Source organism: Phytophthora ramorum (assembly GCF_020800215.1).
Source record: "Phytophthora ramorum isolate Pr-102 chromosome Unknown Phyram_PR-102_s0002, whole genome shotgun sequence".
In the NCBI taxonomy this organism is placed as follows: domain Eukaryota; phylum Oomycota; class Peronosporomycetes; order Peronosporales; family Peronosporaceae; genus Phytophthora; species Phytophthora ramorum.
The window spans coordinates 3,728,534-3,749,394 of NW_027150648.1; the positions used below are offsets into that span (position 1 = coordinate 3,728,534).

General features: G+C 55.4%; 4 protein-coding genes and 1 pseudogene across 5 annotated transcripts; 2 read left to right on the forward strand and 3 right to left on the reverse strand.

Annotated features, from left to right (window-relative positions):
• On the reverse strand, positions 1 to 1,299 carry KRP23_2629 (putative dual-specificity RNA methyltransferase RlmN; the record flags this gene model as incomplete). Its single annotated transcript, XM_067887390.1, has 1 exon — positions 1 to 1,299. The coding sequence occupies one exon, from the start codon at positions 1,297 to 1,299 to the stop codon at positions 1 to 3; it is 1,299 nt and encodes a 432-aa protein (XP_067749981.1).
• A 1,008-nt stretch (positions 1,300 to 2,307) lies between these two features.
• On the forward strand, positions 2,308 to 7,065 carry KRP23_2630 (Myosin-6; the record flags this gene model as incomplete). Its single annotated transcript, XM_067887391.1, has 2 exons — positions 2,308 to 2,440; positions 2,525 to 7,065. 2 exons carry the CDS (start codon positions 2,308 to 2,310, stop codon positions 7,063 to 7,065), a joined length of 4,674 nt encoding a protein of 1,557 aa, XP_067749982.1.
• Positions 7,066 to 8,410: 1,345 nt separating this feature from the next.
• Positions 8,411 to 12,774, reverse strand: KRP23_2631 (Leucine-rich repeat and IQ domain-containing protein 3; the record flags this gene model as incomplete). Its single annotated transcript, XM_067887393.1, has 2 exons — positions 8,411 to 9,529; positions 9,610 to 12,774. 2 exons carry the CDS (start codon positions 12,772 to 12,774, stop codon positions 8,411 to 8,413), a joined length of 4,284 nt encoding a protein of 1,427 aa, XP_067749983.1.
• Positions 12,775 to 13,125: 351 nt separating this feature from the next.
• KRP23_2632 lies at positions 13,126 to 19,080 on the reverse strand (annotated as a pseudogene). Its single transcript has 2 exons — positions 18,822 to 19,080; positions 13,126 to 18,734 (listed from the first exon to the last, which is right to left on the reverse strand). Coding segments are annotated over exons 1-2 (5,868 nt in total).
• Positions 19,081 to 19,398: 318 nt separating this feature from the next.
• On the forward strand, positions 19,399 to 20,605 carry KRP23_2633 (Stomatin-like protein 2, mitochondrial; the record flags this gene model as incomplete). The annotated part of the gene is made up of 2 exons (XM_067887394.1): positions 19,399 to 19,584; positions 19,673 to 20,605. The coding sequence occupies 2 exons, from the start codon at positions 19,399 to 19,401 to the stop codon at positions 20,603 to 20,605; spliced, it is 1,119 nt and encodes a 372-aa protein (XP_067749984.1).
• Between the last annotated feature and the right edge of the window lie 256 nt (positions 20,606 to 20,861).

Below are 20,861 nucleotides of genomic sequence, written 5' to 3' on the forward strand. Positions count from 1 at the left end.
TTAATTTACGTGAGCCCGTCCACGACGAGCGATTCCAACCGCGAGCACAGCGACCGAAGCTCCGAAGAGAGCCAGCCCAACCGCCTGCTGGTGCTCATCGATGAAGTCGTTAGCACGGGCGAGCCACGAAGCAGCAGAGGACGCGGGGACAGGAGAAGCGTCCGTGCTCTCGCTGTCGGAGCCCGAGGCCTTCTTGTTCTTGCGCGGGCTCTTCGTCCGTCGGGGACCGAAGTCTTCAATATCGCGCTGGGCTGCGCTGCCGTCGGGCTTGCTCTTGAGCGCCAACTGGCCGCACGCGCCGTCGATGTCCGTGCCGTGGTTCTCGCGGATCGTGGCCTTGAGGTTGTACGGCTCGCGCAGCACGGCGTGGAACGCGCGGATGTCCTCGGGCGACGGCGACTGGAACTGCGCGCCGACGTCCGTCGTGTTGTACGGGATGAGGTTCACGTGCACCGATCGGCTCTGCAGCAGCTTGCCGAGCAGGTGCGCAGTCTCGATCGAGTCGTTCACGCCCGCCAGCATGCAGTACTCCACCATTACCAGACGCCCCTCCTTGATGGCAAGATGGTCGTCGATAGCCGCCATGAGCTTGTCCAGCGGGTAGGCGGTCGAGGTGGGCACGATCTCGCTGCGCATTTTCTGGGTCGGCGCGTGCAGCGACAGCGCCAAGCGCACGAGCGGCGCGTCCTGCGACAACTGGCGGATGCGGTGGATCACGCCCACCGTGGACAGCGTGATGTGCTTGGGCGCGAGGCCGAAGACGCGCGTCATGGCGCGGATGGCCGCCAGCACGGCGTCGTAGTTGTTGAGCGGCTCGCCCATGCCCATGAACACGACGTTGCGGATGGGCGCGACGCGGTTGGCGAGCGCCAGCTGCTCCAGGATCTCTCCGCTGCACAGGTCGGCGATGATGCCGAGCGTGCCCGTGGCGCAGAACGTGCAGCCCATCTGACAGCCCACCTGCGAGCTCACGCAGAGCGTGTTGCGGCCCTTGTGGCGCATGATGACGGCCTCCACCTCGTGGCCGTCCTGCAGGCGCAGCAGCAGCTTCACGGTGCCGTCGGCCGAGCGCTGCTCCGTGCTCACAGCCGTCGTGAAGTGCGCAAAGTGCTCGGCTAGCAGCACGCGCAGCGTCTTGGGGACGTCCGGGATGTCGGCGAACGACGCGTCCGGGTGCTGCGCTAGGAAGCGCCAGATCGAGAGCGCGTGCAGCTCCTTGAAGCCGTGCGCCTGCAGGAACGCGGGCAGCGCCTGCTGGTCGAAGGCCGGCAGCGGGGACAGCGTGCGCTTCTTGACCATGGGCAGAGACTTCGTGTACTGGTGGTGACGCCTGTGGTTGACTGGTGTGAAAGCTGCGATAGCGAGTTAGGGTAGATAGAGAGCGGTTTGTAACGGGATGTGGTACCGTGTGCCAGGTGTTGCAGATTGAAAGCGGACACTCTCCGCTGGCAATCTGCAACAGTGGGCATGTAGCCATGTTGGCTAGCCATCTGCTAAAAATGGTTTGAAAAAGGTGGCTTGTGCGACAAAGCCGCTTGGTGGCTTGGGGCTCGGCCTGAGGGACAGTGCGGCTCCGGCCTCTACGGGCTGCGCTCTCGGGCTTTGCCGGCCGAGTGCGTCGTTGGCAACTGCGGGGCTTGGATAAATCCAAGTGCAGCTCGCGTAGTGCCAGCGCCAGAGCTGGCGGGCCAAGCGATGAAGGAGCGATACATTAGTAACTCGCGCTTCGACGCTCGACATTTTGCTAATTGGCAACGTATCTTCCGTTTCGGCTTCCGTTTCGCATGGGTTTCGAGTGAAGCGTTCGTCGACAATTCAAGGGATGCAAACTTGCACCCTGAGAGTGAAGATCGCCTCAACAAGCTCTTACCGCTGGTCGAATACACGCACGTGTAGTTTTCAATGGCCGAGTAGTTTACCATGAGCCAGCACGCGCCGTGTCATCTGTGCAGCTGGTTCCACGTTCAGCTGGATAAGACCAAGCACACTGGGAAGCGCAAAAGCTGCTGTTGTTTTGCGCGGCCTCCACTGTTTTCCGCCAGAGCCAGTGGAGCAGCATCGCACCGAAGGCAGGCAGACGCGCTGCACTTGAGTCAAGTTTGCGCCTTCGTCGCAAAAAACAAAATTTGTGCAATCCGGCCCGGCTGCGCGCCCGATACAAATCCCTATATACTTTGCTGCCTTCTTCCGTCCATCACAAGAAGCGAGGAGAAGAGGGAAGTTGCGCTAAACCAGGACAGACCTCATTCGCGAAGAGACTCCTAGCGACAGCGCCAAGAAGCAGTAGCGGGCCCCTCGGTCGCCGCCATGGACGTGGGCACGCACGTGTGGGTCAAGACCAAGGACGCCGCCGTCTGGGCGCCCGGCCAAGTCGTCGATTACCAGGACGGCGGCGGTCTCGTGCAAGTGCGACGCCTGGACACGGATGACGTTGTTGCGCGTAAGTTTTGCTTGTTGCGCGCAAATGCAAAATGGTCTTCATAACCTAACTTTCCACCCTTTTTGCGCAAAAACTGCGAAACAGGTCGATACCCGGGCTTCAACGAGTTGTGCCTGCGCAACATCGGCGCCAACTTCGCGGCCATGTCGAGTCTCACGCGACTCGAGCATTTACACGAGGCCGCGCTTTTGCAGGCGCTGAGCGAGCGTTTCGCGCAAGATCAGATCTACACGTCTATCGGCGACATTTTAGTTGCGCTCAACCCGCTTAAGCCGCTGCCGAACCTCTATTCGCAGGCGCAATTGGACGCCTACAAACAAGATTTCGGCGCGGCAGAGAGACTTTCCCCGCACATTTTCGCAATTGGTGCAAAAGCGTTCGGCGGGCTTTTGCGCAAAGAGCGAAGAAATCAGAGCATCTTGGTCAGCGGCGAGAGTGGCAGCGGCAAAACCGAGAGCACGAAATTCCTCATGCAATTCCTGACCAACGTGGGGCGCGACCCGTCACTGGACACCGAAATCGGGCGCCGCATTTTGCAGACCAACCCGATCCTCGAGAGTTTCGGCAACGCGCAAACGATCCGCAACGACAATTCCAGTCGCTTCGGCAAGTTCATCAAAATCCAGTTCGGGGACAAGAACGAGATCGTTGGCGCGCAAATTGTGAGCTACCTGCTGGAGAAGGTGCGGCTTTTGCACCAAAACCCAGAGGAGCGCAGCTTCCATATTTTCTATGAGCTGCTCGAAGGAGCGGACGCGGAGCTGTTGCACTCGCTGGGGCTGCAAAAAGGAGGCAAATACGAGCTGCTCAACTCGTACGGACCGAGTTTTGCGCAAAAACGAGCAGTGGCCGACAAATACGCGCAATTGTACGTGGAGACGGTCAGGGCTTTTGAAGATACGGGGGTCGGGGAACGAGAAAAGCTGGATATTTTCAAGATTTTAGCGGCCCTGTTGCACCTTGGCAACGTCAATTTTGAGGGCCAAGAGGAGGTGACTGCGGTTAAAGCGGACTCGAAGTTTCACTTGCAGAAATGTGCCGAACTCCTGGGCGTGGATGTACACGAACTGGAGACGATTCTGAGCAGTCGGGAGATTAAAGCTGGTATGGAGGTGATGGTGCTGAAGTTGAACCCGGAGCAGGCCAAGGAGATTTGCGGGTCTCTGGCCAAATCCATCTACGGGCGGCTGTTCACGTGGCTCGTGCGTCGGCTGAGTGACGAGATCAATTATTACGATTCGGATATTTCGATCTCGGACGAGGACGAGGAGCTGGCGACTATCGGGATTTTGGATATTTTCGGGTTCGAGAGCTTGAACCGCAACGGGTTCGAGCAGCTGTGCATCAACTACGCGAACGAGCGGCTGCAGGCGCAGTTCAACGAGTTCGTCTTCGTGCGCGAGCAACAGGTGTACATGGCCGAGGGGATCGACTGGAGGAACATCTCGTTCCCTAGCAACGCAGCGTGTCTGGCGCTTTTTGACGACAAAAGCAACGGGTTGTTCTCGCTGCTGGACCAGGAGTGTCTGATGCCGAAAGGCTCGAACCAGGCGCTGAGCACCAAGTTCTACCGGTATCACGGCGGAGACGGCTCTGCAGACTCGGCGGGGCTTCTTCAGCAGCCGCAGCTTGCGCAGAGCACGCTGCCACTGCTGATGTCGTCTTTTAGCCGGTATTTGCATCGGACGGAGTCTCAGGAGGAACCAGCCCCGCAGGACACGAAGAAACACCCCTTCTCAGCGTCCAAGATGGAACGCGTGAAGCACCAGTTCGTGGTGCATCACTTTGCTGGACGCGTGTGCTACAACGTCGAGCAGTTTATCGAGAAGAATACGGATGCGCTTCCTGCTGACGCAAGTAACATTCTGTCGACTTCCGATAACGAGGTAGTGGTGGCGATCGGGGCCGACGAGAACGTGGATTCGGGGGCTGAACACGGAGCCAACGGACGTCGGCGCCACTCGATGCTGCGCGCACCCAGCGTCTCAGCGCAGTTCAAGAGCCAACTAGACCGCCTGGTTGTCCAGATCGGGCGCACTGAAGCTCACTACGTCCGCTGCCTCAAGCCGAACGAGGTCAAGCGGCCTGGTCTTTTCAACCGCGAGCGGATGGTTGAACAAATGCGCTCCGTCGGTGTGCTGGAGGCAGTCCGCATCGCGCGACATGGATATTCCGTGCGTCTTGTGCACGACAGCTTCATCGAGCTGTTTTCGGGGTTCAAGTGCTTTCTGAGCGCGCGCGAAAGAGCTGCCAAGATGAACGACCACGACTTGGCACAGGCGCTGGTTACTGTTCTGATGGACAAGGTGCTGATTGAAGACGGTGTGCGACGTGAGGAAAAGAACCCTGGCGCCATAACTGCAGTCACTGATGATGGCAGCGGCACAGCGTTTGAGAATGATATCCGACGCAAGGACGTACAAGTGGGCCAGACGCTCGTGTTCTGCAAGTCTAGCACCTACAACCGCTTCTCTCGATACCGTCTTGAACTGCGTGGCCACTGCGCGACGGTGCTGCAGAAGCACTACCGCGGGTACCGCCGTCGTGTGTTGTTCCAAGAACTGCGAGGCTTCGTGGTGCACGTGCAGGCGATTGTTCGTGGCTTCCTGGGAAGGAGACGAGTGGATCGATTACGCCAATTGCGCCGTGGAAAGGCTGCTACCCGAATCCAATCGTGCTGGAAACGCTTCGTGGCTCAACGTAAGCTTGCGGAAATGCTGAGGCACAAGCGCCAGATTGGTGCAGCCGTTCTGATTCAGACGCATTTCAGGCGGTTGGTAGCTCAGCGGATGCTTGCAGCAATGCTGAGGGACAAACGACAACTTGCTGCCGCCATTCGCATCCAAGCGAACTGCCGGCGTTGGCTAGCACAGCGCCAGCTTGCCGGACTTCGTACGCTGAAGCTCCAGACTGCGTCTGCTGTTCGAATTCAGGCACAATGCAGACGTTTGTTGGCACAGCGGAGGCGTGAGACGTTAGCGAAGCGGAAGCTTCAGACTTGTGCCGCCATCCGAATTCAAACTCAGGCCAGACGATTCCTCGCCCTACTCAAGCGTGAGGCTCTGATTAGGGAGAAGCTGGAATTTGCTGCCGCTCTCATCATCCAAAAGCAGTGCAGACAGTGGCTTGAGCAGAACAGTTTTACGACGACGAAGCTCCGACGTTTCCGCTTAACAGTTGCGTTCGGCAAGCTCAGACGTGCATGTCTGGCGTCGCGAGCTGCTGCTGAACTGGAGGCCGAGCCTTCTCCAAGCGATGATTCGACGGCAAGCCGGGCGAAACGACGTGCAGGTGCAGCTAAACCTATTGGCCTCCAGGTGACCCAGTCCAGTTCGGAGCAGGAAGACAGCTCTGCCAGTGATGGAAGAATGGAGCCCCCGATTCGCATTTCCGCTCCTACCCACCGCCGCACCAACAGCAGACAACGCAGTCGCGCGAGCAGCAAACAGCGCAGCCGTGCAGGTAGCAGCCACGTCGATGATCGCAATTCGCTACTGGAGAACGAGATCTTGCGCTTGCAGCAGATGCTCGTAGAGCAGCAGAATGGACGTCCTTCGCGCGAAAACAAACGCCGATCGTCGACACTTGCCCGCCCGCCTAGAAGTGCTCCACTCGACTTGCGGGCTGCCCGGTCGCGCTCAGGTCGTCGTCGGTACTCGGTGGATGGAGCTTTATCCGATGACGAAGACGGCGAGATGGACGACGAGGTGTCGCTGCTGCCGCCGCGCCGCGCCCGCAGTGTTATGCCTGGACAGCAGGTCGATGACGTGTCCATGCTGTCGCAGAAGATCGAGGAGCTGGACGCCAAGTGCAAGTTCCTGGAGCAGCTCGTGGCTCGTAAGAACTTGGAGGACGCCGCGAGAGAGTCACTTACGTACGGCCGAGGATCGCTGGGCGGCGGCAGGGAGCGTTTCCTGTCTGCGGATGGCTCGTTGTACGGCGACGTTCCTCCGAGCGAGGCGGGCTCGGAAGTCGACTCGATCATCTTCAACATCCAAAGCCAGATGAACATGCTGCGGCAATCGATCGCTGTGAAGGAGCAGGTGCTCCAGACGTCTCGCAAGTCGCACACGTCGTTCTCGTCCAGCACGCGGCCGACGAGGTCCTCGTCTGTGGCGTCATCCACGTCGTTTGCCTATGGCGAGGCACCACCAAGCCTGCCGTCGCTCCCGCTGTCGGAGTCGCAGCTGTCGGCCGGCGGATCATCTCACGGGAACGCGCCACGTAGTGGTGGCAGCTCTCTCGGACTGCCTCCTACGCCGACGTCGTCCATCGCGTCCTCGTATTATCAAGGCCCACCCCGTTCGGCACCTGCACATTTCGGTGGAAGAGGGATGCCTCGCATCGTCAAGTGGGCGCGCGCCACCAACTGCTACGAGTGCGAGGAGTCGTTCAACCTGTTCGTGCGGCGCCATCACTGCCGCATGTGTGGCAATTCGTTCTGTCACGAGCACTCGAGCCGGCGCGTGTCTGTCTTCGGCATCGGCTTCGATGACGAGCCTGTGCGCGTGTGCGACAACTGCTTCTCCGAGTATTACGCTGCGTCCCAGGAGCCTCAATATCCTCCCCAGTACGGCTTCAGCTCCGGACCCCTGTCCACATCATCACGGCTCAGCGGTCTGTAGCGTGTAAGCCAGAGACCACGTGTGGTCTTCGTAGTAGAGTTTGTAGTTCTTTGGTAGAATGGTTTTTGAATTGAGCCGTAGGTTACAGTTTAGATGAAGCCCATACAATTAATGCCTGTGTGTTGACCTTTACCTGCTTGAGTTTTGACCGCTTGCACGACAGCTGCATGTACTGTACGCTACAACGGCGCTTTGTGCAACCTGGAAGCACGTATGGGTCCGAGTTGTTTACCCCCTGGCTGCTGCGGCTGCTACTCCTTAAAAAAAAACTAAAACTGGTATTAATATCAATCCTCCTGCGTTTCGCCGTAAAAGATGAGCTCAACGATTAGTAGCAAATGATTAGAATTGTTTTGTTTTCTTCCATTTCGCCGAGTGTAGATCACGGGACTTTCGGTGGCGCCAAGACTAAGATGTCAGGGCTCGGTGATATGAGCGACTTTGTCTATCATTCGGGCATCCAAGTCTGTACTACGGAAGGAGAAAAGGTATCTGCGAAGTATACTACTAAATGGGACGCTTCAACCTGTCCGAGTCGCTGGGATTCTTTTTTTTATGTGTACAAGAAGACCAAGACACGTGTTGATTCCCACTAATACCATACCCTCGTGCAAGCTTTCTAACGGAGCAACCATCTCCGTATGCCCCCAATCGTTCCTATACAGCTGCCAATTGGATGTGCACAGACCGTTGTCTGTTCGAGCTCTCGCTGTGAAATACATCATCGGAGGCTGCCAGCGTCACTATCGCTAGTGACGCTATCGACCAAGTGCAGGAGATGTTATCTACTTCTGAACCTTCAAACCCGTCTGTATCCGAATCTGAGACCAAGCCGGGTTCGAAATGAGATGGAGTGTTAGCAGAAGCGTGATTTGGTACGCGAGCGCGGGGTTTGAAATGTTCGCTAAAAGTCTGATATTTTCGCGACTTTGCTCTTCAATGACACCAATAAACTGCGTGGTATTTGGGTGTACGACGGAAAATGCCTCGTTAAGCGATCTCTTGTAGCTTTGCAACCAGTTTGCCCAGCTAGTTCATACATGAACATGAGTTCATTAGTTAATAGTCGTACTTAGCACTAAATCATAATGTGTCATGTAGTGCCAAAACCGGTCTCAAGTCGTGCTTGGGCTGTTAGAATGCTTTCAGATCGCCCACACACATAACGAAGAGTGTGAAGCATGCATGGTTTACAGCATGCTTACTACCTGAAACCTGCCACATCGGATCCAGCATCTAGTGTGAGCAGGGTGAATATCAACTTGCTCTCGACACAAAGCGCCACAAATTTGGCACCGTCTCGATCAAGTTTCAATGGGCTACAGATGATCTGGACAACGTGGGTTCATATAATACGCAGCATTTTCTTAATCTCTTTGTCTTCCTTCATCCGCTGCTGCCGGCCAGCAACTCGTCTCCGTTCTGCCTTGTCAGCTTCTGCTGATCGGAGTTGCCGTACGGCATCCACATCTCGCTTCTGCTGACGATTTTGCACGAACCAAAAACTTTTGGCATCGCGCCGTCGATCGAGTGCTTCAGCTTCTCGGACTTTAACTGCGGTTGCAAGACGCTGCTGCTCCCTTTGTTCTGCCTCGAGGCTACTTGCGACTGAAACTCTTGCAGCGCGTCGCATGAGGGCGCCAGATTGAGCTACGAAACTCGTTTCGAACTTCCTCGTCAGTTTGCGCCGTCGCGAAGTATGCCGCTGCTGCTCCAATAGTTCCCGGGCGTGTATCTGATCGAGCTCATGCTCGAAGCGCATACGCTGCAGCTTGACATCGATGTCTAGCTTGATTCCAGCAACAACGGTTGCCTTTTCTCGTTGAATCATGCGCCGATCCACAATGAGCGCCTCCATTGCTCGTTCACCCTCTTCACGTAGATCACGAACATGATGCTCTTGCGACTGCTGCTCCTGGTACTGCTTATCTTCGACGCAGGCATAACACGGCTTGCCAAGTCGATCCACTAGCATCTGGTGCCGACTGCTTCCCAAGGGTGTTGAAGGGGATCCAGTGCGTGGCGGAAGCTGCGGCTGAGCAGGCTGGATTGGCACTGCAGGAACTTGGGCTTTGATTCGATCACTCCGATGTCGCTCGGCATCTACAGGTAGAGTAGATTCGATCACATGGAGAGGGGCGGGAGACGGGCTGCTACCAGTCGGCGGAGGGGGTCTCGGAAACACACGAGGAGGTCCGCGAGGCTCCAGCTCTGATGGCCGTACAGGTTCTAGCGTCTGGGGTTCTCTTGGCGGGATCTGTTGGACGTGGAAATCTGGAGGTGGCTTTGCTGTCCGTAAGACGGACTGAGAAGCACTATGCGCCTCTACAGGGGAGTGCAGTGCCTCGAGCTTGCGTTCAGTGTTAACCCACCACCGAGACGGGAACTCGTCTTGCTGCCAAACACGAGATTCATCGAGAATGGAGTTGCTTTCTTCTAGCGTAACAGCCTGACTTAGTGCCCACTAATACGAACCCAACAACATAGCGATTGTTAGTTTTTTCTCTTTAGCTGCAGGTTCTTCGAGCAAAACCATTGACTCACCTGGTGATGACGAAATGCCGCGCCAAAAAGAGCTTCTAACGAGAACATTCGCGCGTATGTCTTGGAGACTGGGTCAAACGTCTTGCACAACAACACCAACGCGCGCTTCCGTGCTTCGTCAACGGAATCAAAAGTTAGACGCACAAACGACGTGCCATCCATTCCTAGCTGCGATGGCTCCAGCTGCCAGTTTCTCGTCGATTTGTGTACTGACAAACGTCGAGCGAGATCCATCACACGTGTAGCTGAGTCGACAACGCGCTGGCACATTGGAAACGCACGGAACGGGTTCATCTGTGCGAACATTTCAGCCACTGGCGGTTGTGTGACGCCCAGCATGAGTTCGCGCTCCACGAGGGTAGGTTCGACCTGGACACCGTCGACAAGCAGCAAAGCTGCAGCGTCTTCAAAACGAGAGCTCATACTCTCTTGCTCCGGATCTGGTACACCAGGCATCCAAACTGGTAGATAAGCACTGCATCGTTGGCTGGACCAGAGCTCAATCTTCGATGAACTTAAATGAGCAGAGGACGCCGACGACACTTGATGATACTGGGGCTGAGGAAGCAAAATAGAGCGCTCTTCTCGACTTGCATTATACAGCAATAGTTGTCCTGGGGTCAGAGTCAGCTCCACATGCGCCCCCGCCACGATACGGCAGTGAAGACGGTGTTCAAGACATCGATGCCGCGCCACAACAGCCTGTACAGCCGGCCAAGTCTCTACTAGCGCCTGATATACGCTGGCCTCCATGAAAAGCGTGCGAGAATTGATGCTTGCTCCAACGAGAAGACACGCCCGAAGCACATCAAGGCGACGTCGCAGCCCAACACGGAAACGCCACCACCGCTGAATGCAAACAAGAGCACGAGCGATTGTGACTTCAAGTGCATTTCGTCGTGAGTGGCAGATCGATGCGCGCCATGCCGACTGGATCAACAAGGCAGCATTAGCCCGATTTGCATCTTCATACGGCAGTGCAAAGGCCTTTGCAGGCCCCACAGAGCACATGGAGACAGCGCGATCAAGACTCGCCACGATGTGCAGGTACATATCAATGGTCCACGGAATGAACACTTTCATCTTCCGGTAGTCACGCGGGCTTTCTACTGATGATGAGACTAACCGTTTCCGCTCCCATCGGGTAGGAGCATGCCCTCGGGCACGCAGTTTCGCTTTGGTCAGTGAGAAATGAGCTGCAGTACCAAGTTGTTTACGTCGACGTTGTTGCTGCTTCACACAAGCACTCAGTATTTTTCGGTTGCAAATGACCAGCCGTTGCCGAATCTCACGCGTGACTTGTGTGAGGTGAAGCAGCACCGCACGTGACTGGAGCTTCAGCATCATCTGTAGCCTTGTCGGGGACTTGTCGCCATTTCTTTCGCCTTTGGCGACAGCTTGTCGGTGTTGATTCTGGATGCATGCAATCCGCTCCAGATCGTGCTGTAGAAAGCGCTTTTCGGAGACAAGCAACTGGTTCTCTAGGGCAGAATCGCTAGGAAAAGCACGGATCAGTGCAGGCCATCCGGGTGAAGCCGCGCGGCGTAAATACGAGTCACTCTCGTCCAGTGTGGATTGCGCTTCTCGTCCCATACGTAACAACTTGTACCCTTCGTCTTCTTCACGCTGCGGTGAACTAGGTTGCACGGGGGTCGGGGATCTCCCGTTCGGGGTTGAAGCTAGTCGCACGACGTTCGAGTTTGGATTTGGTCCGCGCAGAACACTAACACCAGATCTAGCACACCGCTCTCTCAGCAGCTCAAGACGATCTTCACGAGATAAAGTCATAAGGTACGGGTCGCGACGAGCAACCCGTGCTGCAAGAGTGAGAAGCTCCTGCTCGAATTCCGGCGTGTAGTAAATCCAAATCTCTTGCTGGTCATGCAGAAGTTGACGTGTGCGACGTGCGTGCCGCTGGAACACCATTTGACACCAGAAACGGATCTTCTTGATGGCTACGGCACGTTTTCTGGCTTGGAACTGCACTCGCCAACGACGTATCAGCGGCAGCATCTTCTCAAATGATCTCCGCGCTAATGGCGACAAATGTCCGTGACCTGCCGCGACCGACGCCATTAGCAGCTTTGACTCGCCGTTCATGGCCACCAGCTCACAAATCTGGCGTCTAATGAGCTGGCGCAACAGAAATCCGCGAATATGCTTCTGCACGTGAATAATGAGCTCACGCACATTTCGGAAGCGTGGGAAGTTGGCACGCCGTGAGAGGTAGCCCCGCGCCAGCTTCTGCGCGCGTACGCTGGGGCTGTTGTCGGCGAATATGCTTGCTACAGCTGCCTCCGTTTCCACAGCGTAAAGAAGAGCGGCATCATCGGTCTCGAACTCAAGGGGCATTTGTAGATGAGCAATGCTTAGTCGCGGTGCCAGCGCATTAAAGCGAGCGCTGGGACGAGCATGTCGAATGACTTCTTGGTCCGTAGTCACGAAATTGTCGAGGGCCTTGAGAAAGGGCAGCTTGTTCACCATGAAGCTGCGCGCGTTGATCAGCGCCATGAGCGGGTTATTGGCTAAACTGAGCCAAATCAGCGATCCTGCACAGCCTTCAAGTCCCTGCACATCCGCCCACGTTTTTAACGCGTTCTGAGAGAGGAAGCACAAACTCAAACTGCAGAACTGGCCCCAGAAATCGGTACCAGGCAACGTAGCAATCTCATTCTGTGAAGCGTTTAGCACGCGCAGCGTCCGAGCCATACCCACGATCGGCTCCAGGTCTCGCAGCTCATTTTGCTGCACGTTGAGAACCACAACAAAGTCAAACCCACCCGACGTGAACAGGGTAAGATCCAGCATACCCTCACTCATGCGCTGCACAACTCGGAGCTGCCACTCCCATGCATCTCCTTCGTCATCACCAGCATCATCTTCTGCGTCGTTGTCGGCTTCCTGGCTTGCATCATTCTCACCCCATGGCGTCACTTCACCCGTTACTTCTCCATCCTCCCCACTCGATGCCGTGTCCTTCTCCTCTGCAACAATCCCCTTCTCCTCACCTACAGCATCGCCGTTCTCCTGAAGTGCTACATCGCTTTGGCCCGCCAGCATTATCTGCTTTTCCTCCTCAGCCTCATTGGACTTGGCAACAGCATCTAGCTGGTGTTCTTCCTTCTCGATTGCTTCGTCCCCGGGCTGTTCTGCCAATGCAGACATTGCAGGCGAAGATGCACAATATCTTCAACAGCAAGCTGCTCCACTCGCCGATGAGGCGGCCCGAAGTTAGAATCAGCAGTAACGGTCCATGCTGCAGGAACACCCGATACAAAGTCAGTCACGCGAATACAGACAGCTCACCTCTCAAAAGCCCTCGTCAGCATGTCTCCAAACGTTGTTCACAATAGGGTTGCATTTGTTGAGCTTTCTGCCACCTTGTCTCGCGCGATCGATGCACGAGTTGGTTCTCCCCGCTGCGCGCGCAAGGCACACGAGGGTCTACTTTCTACATTCTGGTCTGCCTTCATACAGATGATCCTCGTAAAATGCCCTTCATACAATGCCGAATGGTCATGTCGAGCCGTTCTGAGACACAGCAACACCAGGCTGGGCTACCTTGGCCATCGGCCCCACGTTTACGCTTACGGAGCGGCTTGATAATGGAGCCTTATCCGCGGCACCTGCCCCATCCTGAGATTTCTTCACCTTTTTGGTAGAGCGAGCTGGAGCTTTTTCTTTCCGAGTGTACACCTTACGCTTACGTGGTGGAGCCTGCTTCTTCGTCGCGCTGGCACCAGATATGCCCAACGAAGTAGAGAGTCCGACCATCGCTTCATCCAGCGCCTTAGCAGCAGCAGCTTCTGCTGCCTCAGGTGTGAGCGCTCCGTCGTCGCCCGTGGTTGTGCTCTTAGCCCCGACACCAGTTAAAATCTTCACGTACGTGTCCAAGGGCTCTGCAGTCTTCGCGGATGTCAACGGAAGCTTCGAGTACTCGTTCATAAGCAACTTCAATCGCGACACCTGTTGTGTCTTGCTTGCACTTTTGGTCATGCACTTGTGTGCGCGAGAGACCCATGCATCCACGCGACCGATCAAGCTGCGCAGCGGCGTCACTGTCTTCTTGTCTTCCCAGAGACCGTATTCCGTAGCATATGCAATGGCGTTACTGATCACAGCGCGTGATGGCCGCTCTTGCAAGAGAGACGCCACGACTTGACTCCACGAGACGGTGCGCAGCAACCGCGCAAACATATCCACAGCAGGGAACAGCTTATCGATGCTTGTAGTAGACACCGGTGCCGGGCTTGTAGATGATGCTGGAGCAGGACGAGTCATTTCAGTTAGCGCTGTCGCGTACTCTCGCGGTAGAAACACGGAGCAGTCGATATTAGCACGAGACAGCAAAGCCGTCGTATTCAGCAATGATACCGCTTGCCGTACCCAGGTTTGCGCGTAGGGCAGCATTTGATGCCGGGCGTGGAAGATATCCGAGATCTCGCGAAGCGCCTGCTGGGCACTTGCCAGCCGATCACGACTCAGACGCAGCGAGCTCTGCAGCTCTAGCACTTGCTTACTCGCTTCTGTGTGCTCGTTCTTCATCTTTGTGAGCTGCTGCTCCACACCGCCTGCAACGACCAGCGCTGCTAACCGTTCTGTACTGCCCATCAGCGTGGCGGCCATCGGATTCAGCAGTGGTGGCGCCGGAACTGATTGGACTCCTGAAGTTGAAGCGGGAGTGGTAATGGTGGCAGTAAGAGTTGGAGCGGCTGCTGTTTTCTGGATGCAGGGGGTAAGAGTACTAGCAGCTACAACCGACGAGGACGGAGCTGTTGACGACCCAGCAGGCTTCGTAGAGACGTTTGCCGGCTCACTCGGATTCTTCACTCCATTCACACTGCTAGCACTAGCTGTAGCAACTGCATTAGACGTTGTAGCTGCCTTTGCCACCGGCACGCCCTTTGTTACGTAAGTAACTGCGTGCACAGAAGGGATCAAGATGCTTGGATACTGCTGACGGTTTAACGCCGTAGCAAGCGTTGTCGCAGCTGCCTTTGCGCTCACAGTAGCTGTGCTTTTGCTGATAGTCGTTGCAGTAGCAGCGGTAGACGCGGCAGCGGCGGCGAGCAAAAGTGCATTTGTACCAACGGCGACAGGGGTCGGCATGCTTGCTGTGGTGGTTATCGCAAGCGCGCCAGTCGTAACAGGAGCTCCATCTGATGATGATGATGTCGTTGCTGAGGGTTGACTAGTTGCCGTCTTCAATGGTGCCACTTGCTTCGGAGCTTGTTGCTGCCCAAGTGTACCATTTCCTGCAATCGGGTTGATAGATAAACACGCCTTTGCCCGCTCAATATCATCAATTCGCGCTCGCAGCTGGTTCATCTGGTTGTTGCAGCTAAACAAAACCATTTCAGTGCGCTCGACTGTCTTTTCCTCTCGCTTAACCTTGCGTAGTGCACTCGCCTGATGTTTTTCGAAAGCCTTGGCATATTCGTGCATGTCCCACAAACTACCTTGTTGCCCAGCCTGTTTCGCATGTTGCAGCATTGCCGCAAGCTCCTGCAAAATGGTGCACGATGGGCAGGTGTAGTGCTCTACCTTTTCGGCCTTCTCCTTCGACATGCCAATGCAGCTGTCGTGAAACCAGTCATCACAGTGATCGCACCCGATCATCAGTCCGTCAAAAGGTTGGCGGCAAATGCAGTAACGCTCTGTGGCAGATTTCAGAACGTCCCGGTGCATGTCAAGGTCGATCACCAGTCGAGCGCACTCGTATTCGTTGAGCAATGCAAGCAAATTTGCCACGCGTGCCTGGCCGTTCTCAATGCCGGACGCCAAAACACGGTTTTCCCAGTCACTTGCGATCTCTAGGTGCTCCTTCAAAAAGTCAAAGACAGGCATGTCGATGGCGATGTCTTCACCTTCTTCAACCAGTGAGCGTGCCGCACTCATACTCATTCGGCCAACCCCCTTCGTCATCAGAGCTCTCAGGCGCTTCTTTAGTTTCGAGAGCCAGAGTCTAGCCTTCTTGGCTTCGTCCATTACAATCTTGAAAGTACCTTGTTCTAGCAGCAGTCCACTTCCACTGTCCAGCAAGGCCTGCAGCTCGTTCACAGGCGCGTGTTTATCGGCCACGCATTTGTTTACACGCTCCGTCCACTCCAGCACCACCTTTTCATGAGCTTTCAAGTATGGTAGTGACCAAAGCATCCTCTTCAAAGTCTCAAACGTGTCTGGTTTCAGAATATCAAGCGGCTCCATTGCCTGCAGATCTTCAGTAATTTTGTCACCCTTGGCAACAAGGTCTTGGAGGGGGAGTATTTCATCGTAAAAGAGAGACCGAGAGCCTTGCAACCACTCCAGCAGTGAAATGATGAGGATAATAGCATCCTGTTCGGGAGCTGACACACTAAGTATGTCGCTTTCCTCTTGCACATGCAAGAGCTGTTGCTTCCATACCTCCAGTGCTCTCACAGATTTATCTGTAATATTCTCCGTGATATCACCATCATCACCTGCCAGAACGAGTTCTTCGACCGTCTGCCGTGCTTCCGCTTCTTTCAACTCCAGACTATCAACTGCAGTAAAGCTTTCCTCAGCCATGGTCAGTACGGGTTCCAAAAGACCCCGCCCATTTTTCGCTATCCATGATGTCTTCGCGTCGTCCGCGCTGGAATTGTCCTCCTCATCCTTGGCAGCCGACTTCTGCATGCAACCACTTTCGATTCGAACATGCGTCATAATCGAATCGGCATGTATCTCTAGCACTCCCATGCTCACATTCTCAACAGTATTTGTGTTGGTAGGCTTCGTGTCCAGCACGACTGGTGTCTGAGTTTCATTCTCTGCACTGTTGATCTTTCCATTAGGAAGAGCAACCTCTGCTTTTGGCTCGTCTTCTTTACTGCTCTCCGTTGGCACCGCACTATTGCTGGGGCCTTCTGCATCGACATCCATTGGACAAACGCTGTCTTCTTCCTCTTTAATGATAGCATTCGGAGCTTCGCTCGGCAGCGCCGATGATACATCCGTATCGACATTACTCTCTTTATCTGCGCTGGTGACAACCACATCGCCAATATGGAGCTTCTTTTTGGCCTTTTGCAACTTGTCATACACAAGCAGATCAAATGCTTGAAGACGTTCGACAACGTTTGGGATAGAAGAACTCACTTCGCCATTGACAACTTCATGTGCCTTCGCACGCCACACCGTGAGGTCGTTGAGCTCTTTCGAAAGAATACGCAGCTCGTCACGAAACAGAAAACGCAATCTCTTCGACTCGTTCAGTAACTCGTGTAGTTGCTCCATCGTAAACGGGTCATTGGCTAGACGTTTTTTCCTTGATTGCCGCGGAGGTATGCATTCTCGAACACGCGCTGCCCAGTCCTTTTCACCTTCGACGATGCTGGCAAGAGCTAACCCCTCCTCAAACGTAAAAGGGAATGCATCGATTCGCTCCAGTAGAGTTGATGCCTGCGCTAGATCTCCTAGCTCCCGAGGTATCGAGTCAATTTCCATACTGTTTGTTTCGACCGCATCAACCGCAGTGTCAGAGGCGAGAGTACCCGACAAGCAACCAATACCCATCAAAATAGCGCTCGCCTCTGCTTGTGCCTCTACACCCTTCAGAAGTAGGTCGTTCAAGGGTGTAGTGTATGAGCACACGTCAATCGCAAGCGCCTGCGATTTCTCGATTAGCTTGCCAATTGCATCCATCGATTTTTTTTTCGATCGATCGGCACTTGTTGTTGATGAAGATGACGATCTGGATGAATGTGCAGAAGGAATATACGACGGCAACGAGGCAAACAACTTGTCAAAACCCGGGGCGCCAAGATTATCTCGGAGCTCATTGGTCCACTTGCGCGCCTGGTCCATTGCGGCGTGGATATCCCGCTCCACTTGGGGTTTCCAGCGCGACTGCTTTTTTGGATGGATGCGTTCCCGAATCGCTTTTGCTTGCGTGATCAAGTCCTCCATCTCTTCGATAGACTTGCGGGAGGTCAGTTTCGACGCAGCAGTCGTGCACCATTCGCGTGCAGAAATTTCGGCCTCTAAGAATTTTTGCTCGTCCATGACCACAGGAATATCTTGAGCCTCATCCAAGAGCTCCTTTAAGTGCACGAGCGTCACGTCAGCACCGCCATCTATTGCCTCATTCACTTTGATAGCCCACTCGTCTGCACACTCAAGGAGGTCTTGCATTTCGAATACTTCGGTACTGCTTTCACACGGCGCGTCGTCTACCAGCGCGCGGATCACTTCCAGATCCATTTTCTTTGTGTCTCCACCACCCGCTCGACGTGTTGCTCGGCGGTTAGGCATACACTTGCGCGCCTTGGCAAGCCAAGTCTGTGCGCTAAGCATCTTTTTTTGAAATTGATCCACCTCCTGCTCGAAATTCACTGGTACCAGCTCGATCTTGGCCAGCACATCACGTATAATGGGCAGACTCACCTTGTCCTCTGCCAACATGGTCTCAATCGTGGACTTGAGGCCCTTCACCTCGTCGACGGTAGCACGGAAATTCGTTTCTTCCGGGAAAACGATACGCGGCGCCATTACCGCTTCGAATAGCGTATTTAGCTCGTCCAATTCCACTTTTTTGCTCTGGTGACGTTTGCTGCTTCGTTCCAGCGCCTCTTTCAGCTGCGTCAACGCAATATCAAACGTCCGTAACCTGGACACGACAGCTTCCTTTTCCGGCAAGTCAACCTGCATGTCCTCAGCTTGGTGCAGTAGCTGCAATAGCCTTGCACGATCCACTTTATCCCTGCTCACAGCTTTACACTGCTCCCTCCACGTCAAAATCCGGGTCACAAGCCGCGCCAGCACACCAGCCTCCGTCGCCGGCATGACACCCCTCCCTTTTTCTTGCAGCTCGCGCATTTGCTCCAAAACTTGTCCATCGATCGCCGAGCAGCGCATGCAACGGTAGAATGCCAAGAGCCACTTTTTGGCTTCCTCTGCAGCTGTCGTCTTCGCCGTCGTCTCCGCCCTCGGCAGCTCGATGGTGTGTCTCGCATACAACGAGCACGCCGCGTCCGTCGGGTTGTAGTCAAAGCGGTGCAGCTGCTGCAACGCCAGCGTTGTCACCTGCTCCTGCGTATCAAACGTCGCACCGTCCCGCAGCGACCGCGCCAGCTTCAGATACTTCTCCAGTTCCACCCCCAACTCTGTAAAATAATAATATCGCAACATAAAATCCCACAATGTTACACCTATTGTCAACAGAAACAATAAAACTGTTGCTGGGGCCGCACCTTCCGCCCTGTCGGGGCAGTACCTGGTCCGCGGCTGCAGCAGTGCCTGCTTCTTGAACAGCAGCTCGGCCGCGTCGGCCGGGGCCGAGAGCAGCTCCGGGATCGAGGCCTGGTAGCGCCAGCCCACCCTCGAGTGGATCGGTACGAACTGCGGAGACGCCGCTGGGGCCGCACCACAGCTGCTGCTGGCGCTGTTGACGCTGCTGCTGCGCTCGCGGGGGCTGCGCGCGTCGTCCGATCCGCCTGCGCGTCGACTCATGGGGACGGGAGAAGCTCGGGCCTCGGCCTTCCACGCGCAAATGTAAATGGCCGCAATAGCGTTGTTGACGCTATTTCAGCCAATCAGGTGACTGGGACAAACAAAGTACAGTACTTCAATTCTGTTCGTGTTGCTGGATCAATATCCAAAATGAACGGAATACTATATTTCAAGATCGATTTAGATAGTATTTGCAACTAAATATAAATGCAATGATAAAGGTTACTTGATTTCATTCATGTCGAAAAATGAGGTGCAGCACTGTACGTCTCTTTGGGAGGTGGTCATTTGGCGATAACACCGGAAGTCCTCTCTGCGATGCTCGCCGTGAAGCTCCTGCGCGCCGCCGGCCGCCAGTCGCACCCGCAGCTGCTCGTGGCTCATGCGGCCAGTCCGTTCCTGCAGCCGACGGCCACACGGCTACTGCACAACTCGCGCCCGGCGCTGGCCTCGTCCTTCGACGACAGCGGCATGCCGCGCCTGCAGGACACGCCCGCCAACATCGTACGTGGAGTGGCAATTGTAGATATATTGTATACACACGTATTGTAAATAATTGCTGACGTTTTAAATTGATATGTGGTATTTGCAGGGCGTGTTGATCGTGCCGCAGCAGCGCGCGTGGGTCGTGGAGCGGTTCGGCAAGTTCCACGACGTCCTGACGCCCGGGCTGCACTTCCTCATCCCATTGGTGGACCGCATCGCCTACGTGCACTCGCTCAAGGAAGAAGCCATCAAGATCCCGGGACAGACAGCCATCACGCGGGATAACGTGACCATCAGCATCGACGGAGTGCTGTACGTCAAGATCATCGAACCGTACAACGCCAGCTACGGTGTCGAGGACCCACTGTACGCCGTCACACAACTGGCGCAGACCACCATGCGTTCCGAGCTGGGCAAGATCACGCTGGACAAGACGTTTGAGGAGCGCGAGTCGCTCAACCTGAGCATCGTGGAGGCCATCAACCAGGCGTCCGAGGCCTGGGGTATCAAGTGCCTGCGGTACGAAATCCGCGATATTGCGCCGCCCCGCAGTGTCAAGGCGGCCATGGACATGCAGGCCGAGGCGGAGCGTAGAAAACGCGCCGAGATCCTCGATTCGGAGGGTGAACGCCAAGCGTACATCAATGTGGCTGAGGGTAAGAAGCGCGCTGCCGTGCTGGAGGCAGAAGGCGCGGCCGCTGCCATCCTGGCCAAGGCGAACGCCTCGGCAGAGGCCATTCAGCGGCTTTCGCACGCCATTCAAAAGACGGGTGGCCGCGACGCGGTGGCACTGCAGGTGGCGGAGAAGTACGTGGATGCCTTTGGCAACATCGCCAAGGAGGGCACGACCGTGCTGCTGCCGGCCAACACCAACGACCCTTCTAGCATGGTGGCGTCGGCGCTCTCCATTTTCGGAAATATCCAGAAGCAGAACAACAAGGACGCGGCTCGTGTTGCTGCCAAAGCGGGCAACCAGGAAAGCGGTGACGTCGGAGAGTACACTTTGGACACTTTTGATCCCGACACGACCAAGAACTAAACTGATACGACAGTAGACGGGTTTTGGATTTCGGGCATCTACGAAGGCGGAGGATGGATATGAAGGCGAGAGGGTGGGAGTTGCAACGCTGGCTAGCTATCAGGTAGCTTACGCCACGATAACAGGACACCCATCGGCTCTCCACCGATGAAAAATACAACAAACTCGTGAAAACCAGAACTACAGTATATGTACTGATCAGATTTGTTGTTTACCGAGTGCTTTCAAGCGTGAAGCTTATCGGGTGAGCAATTCG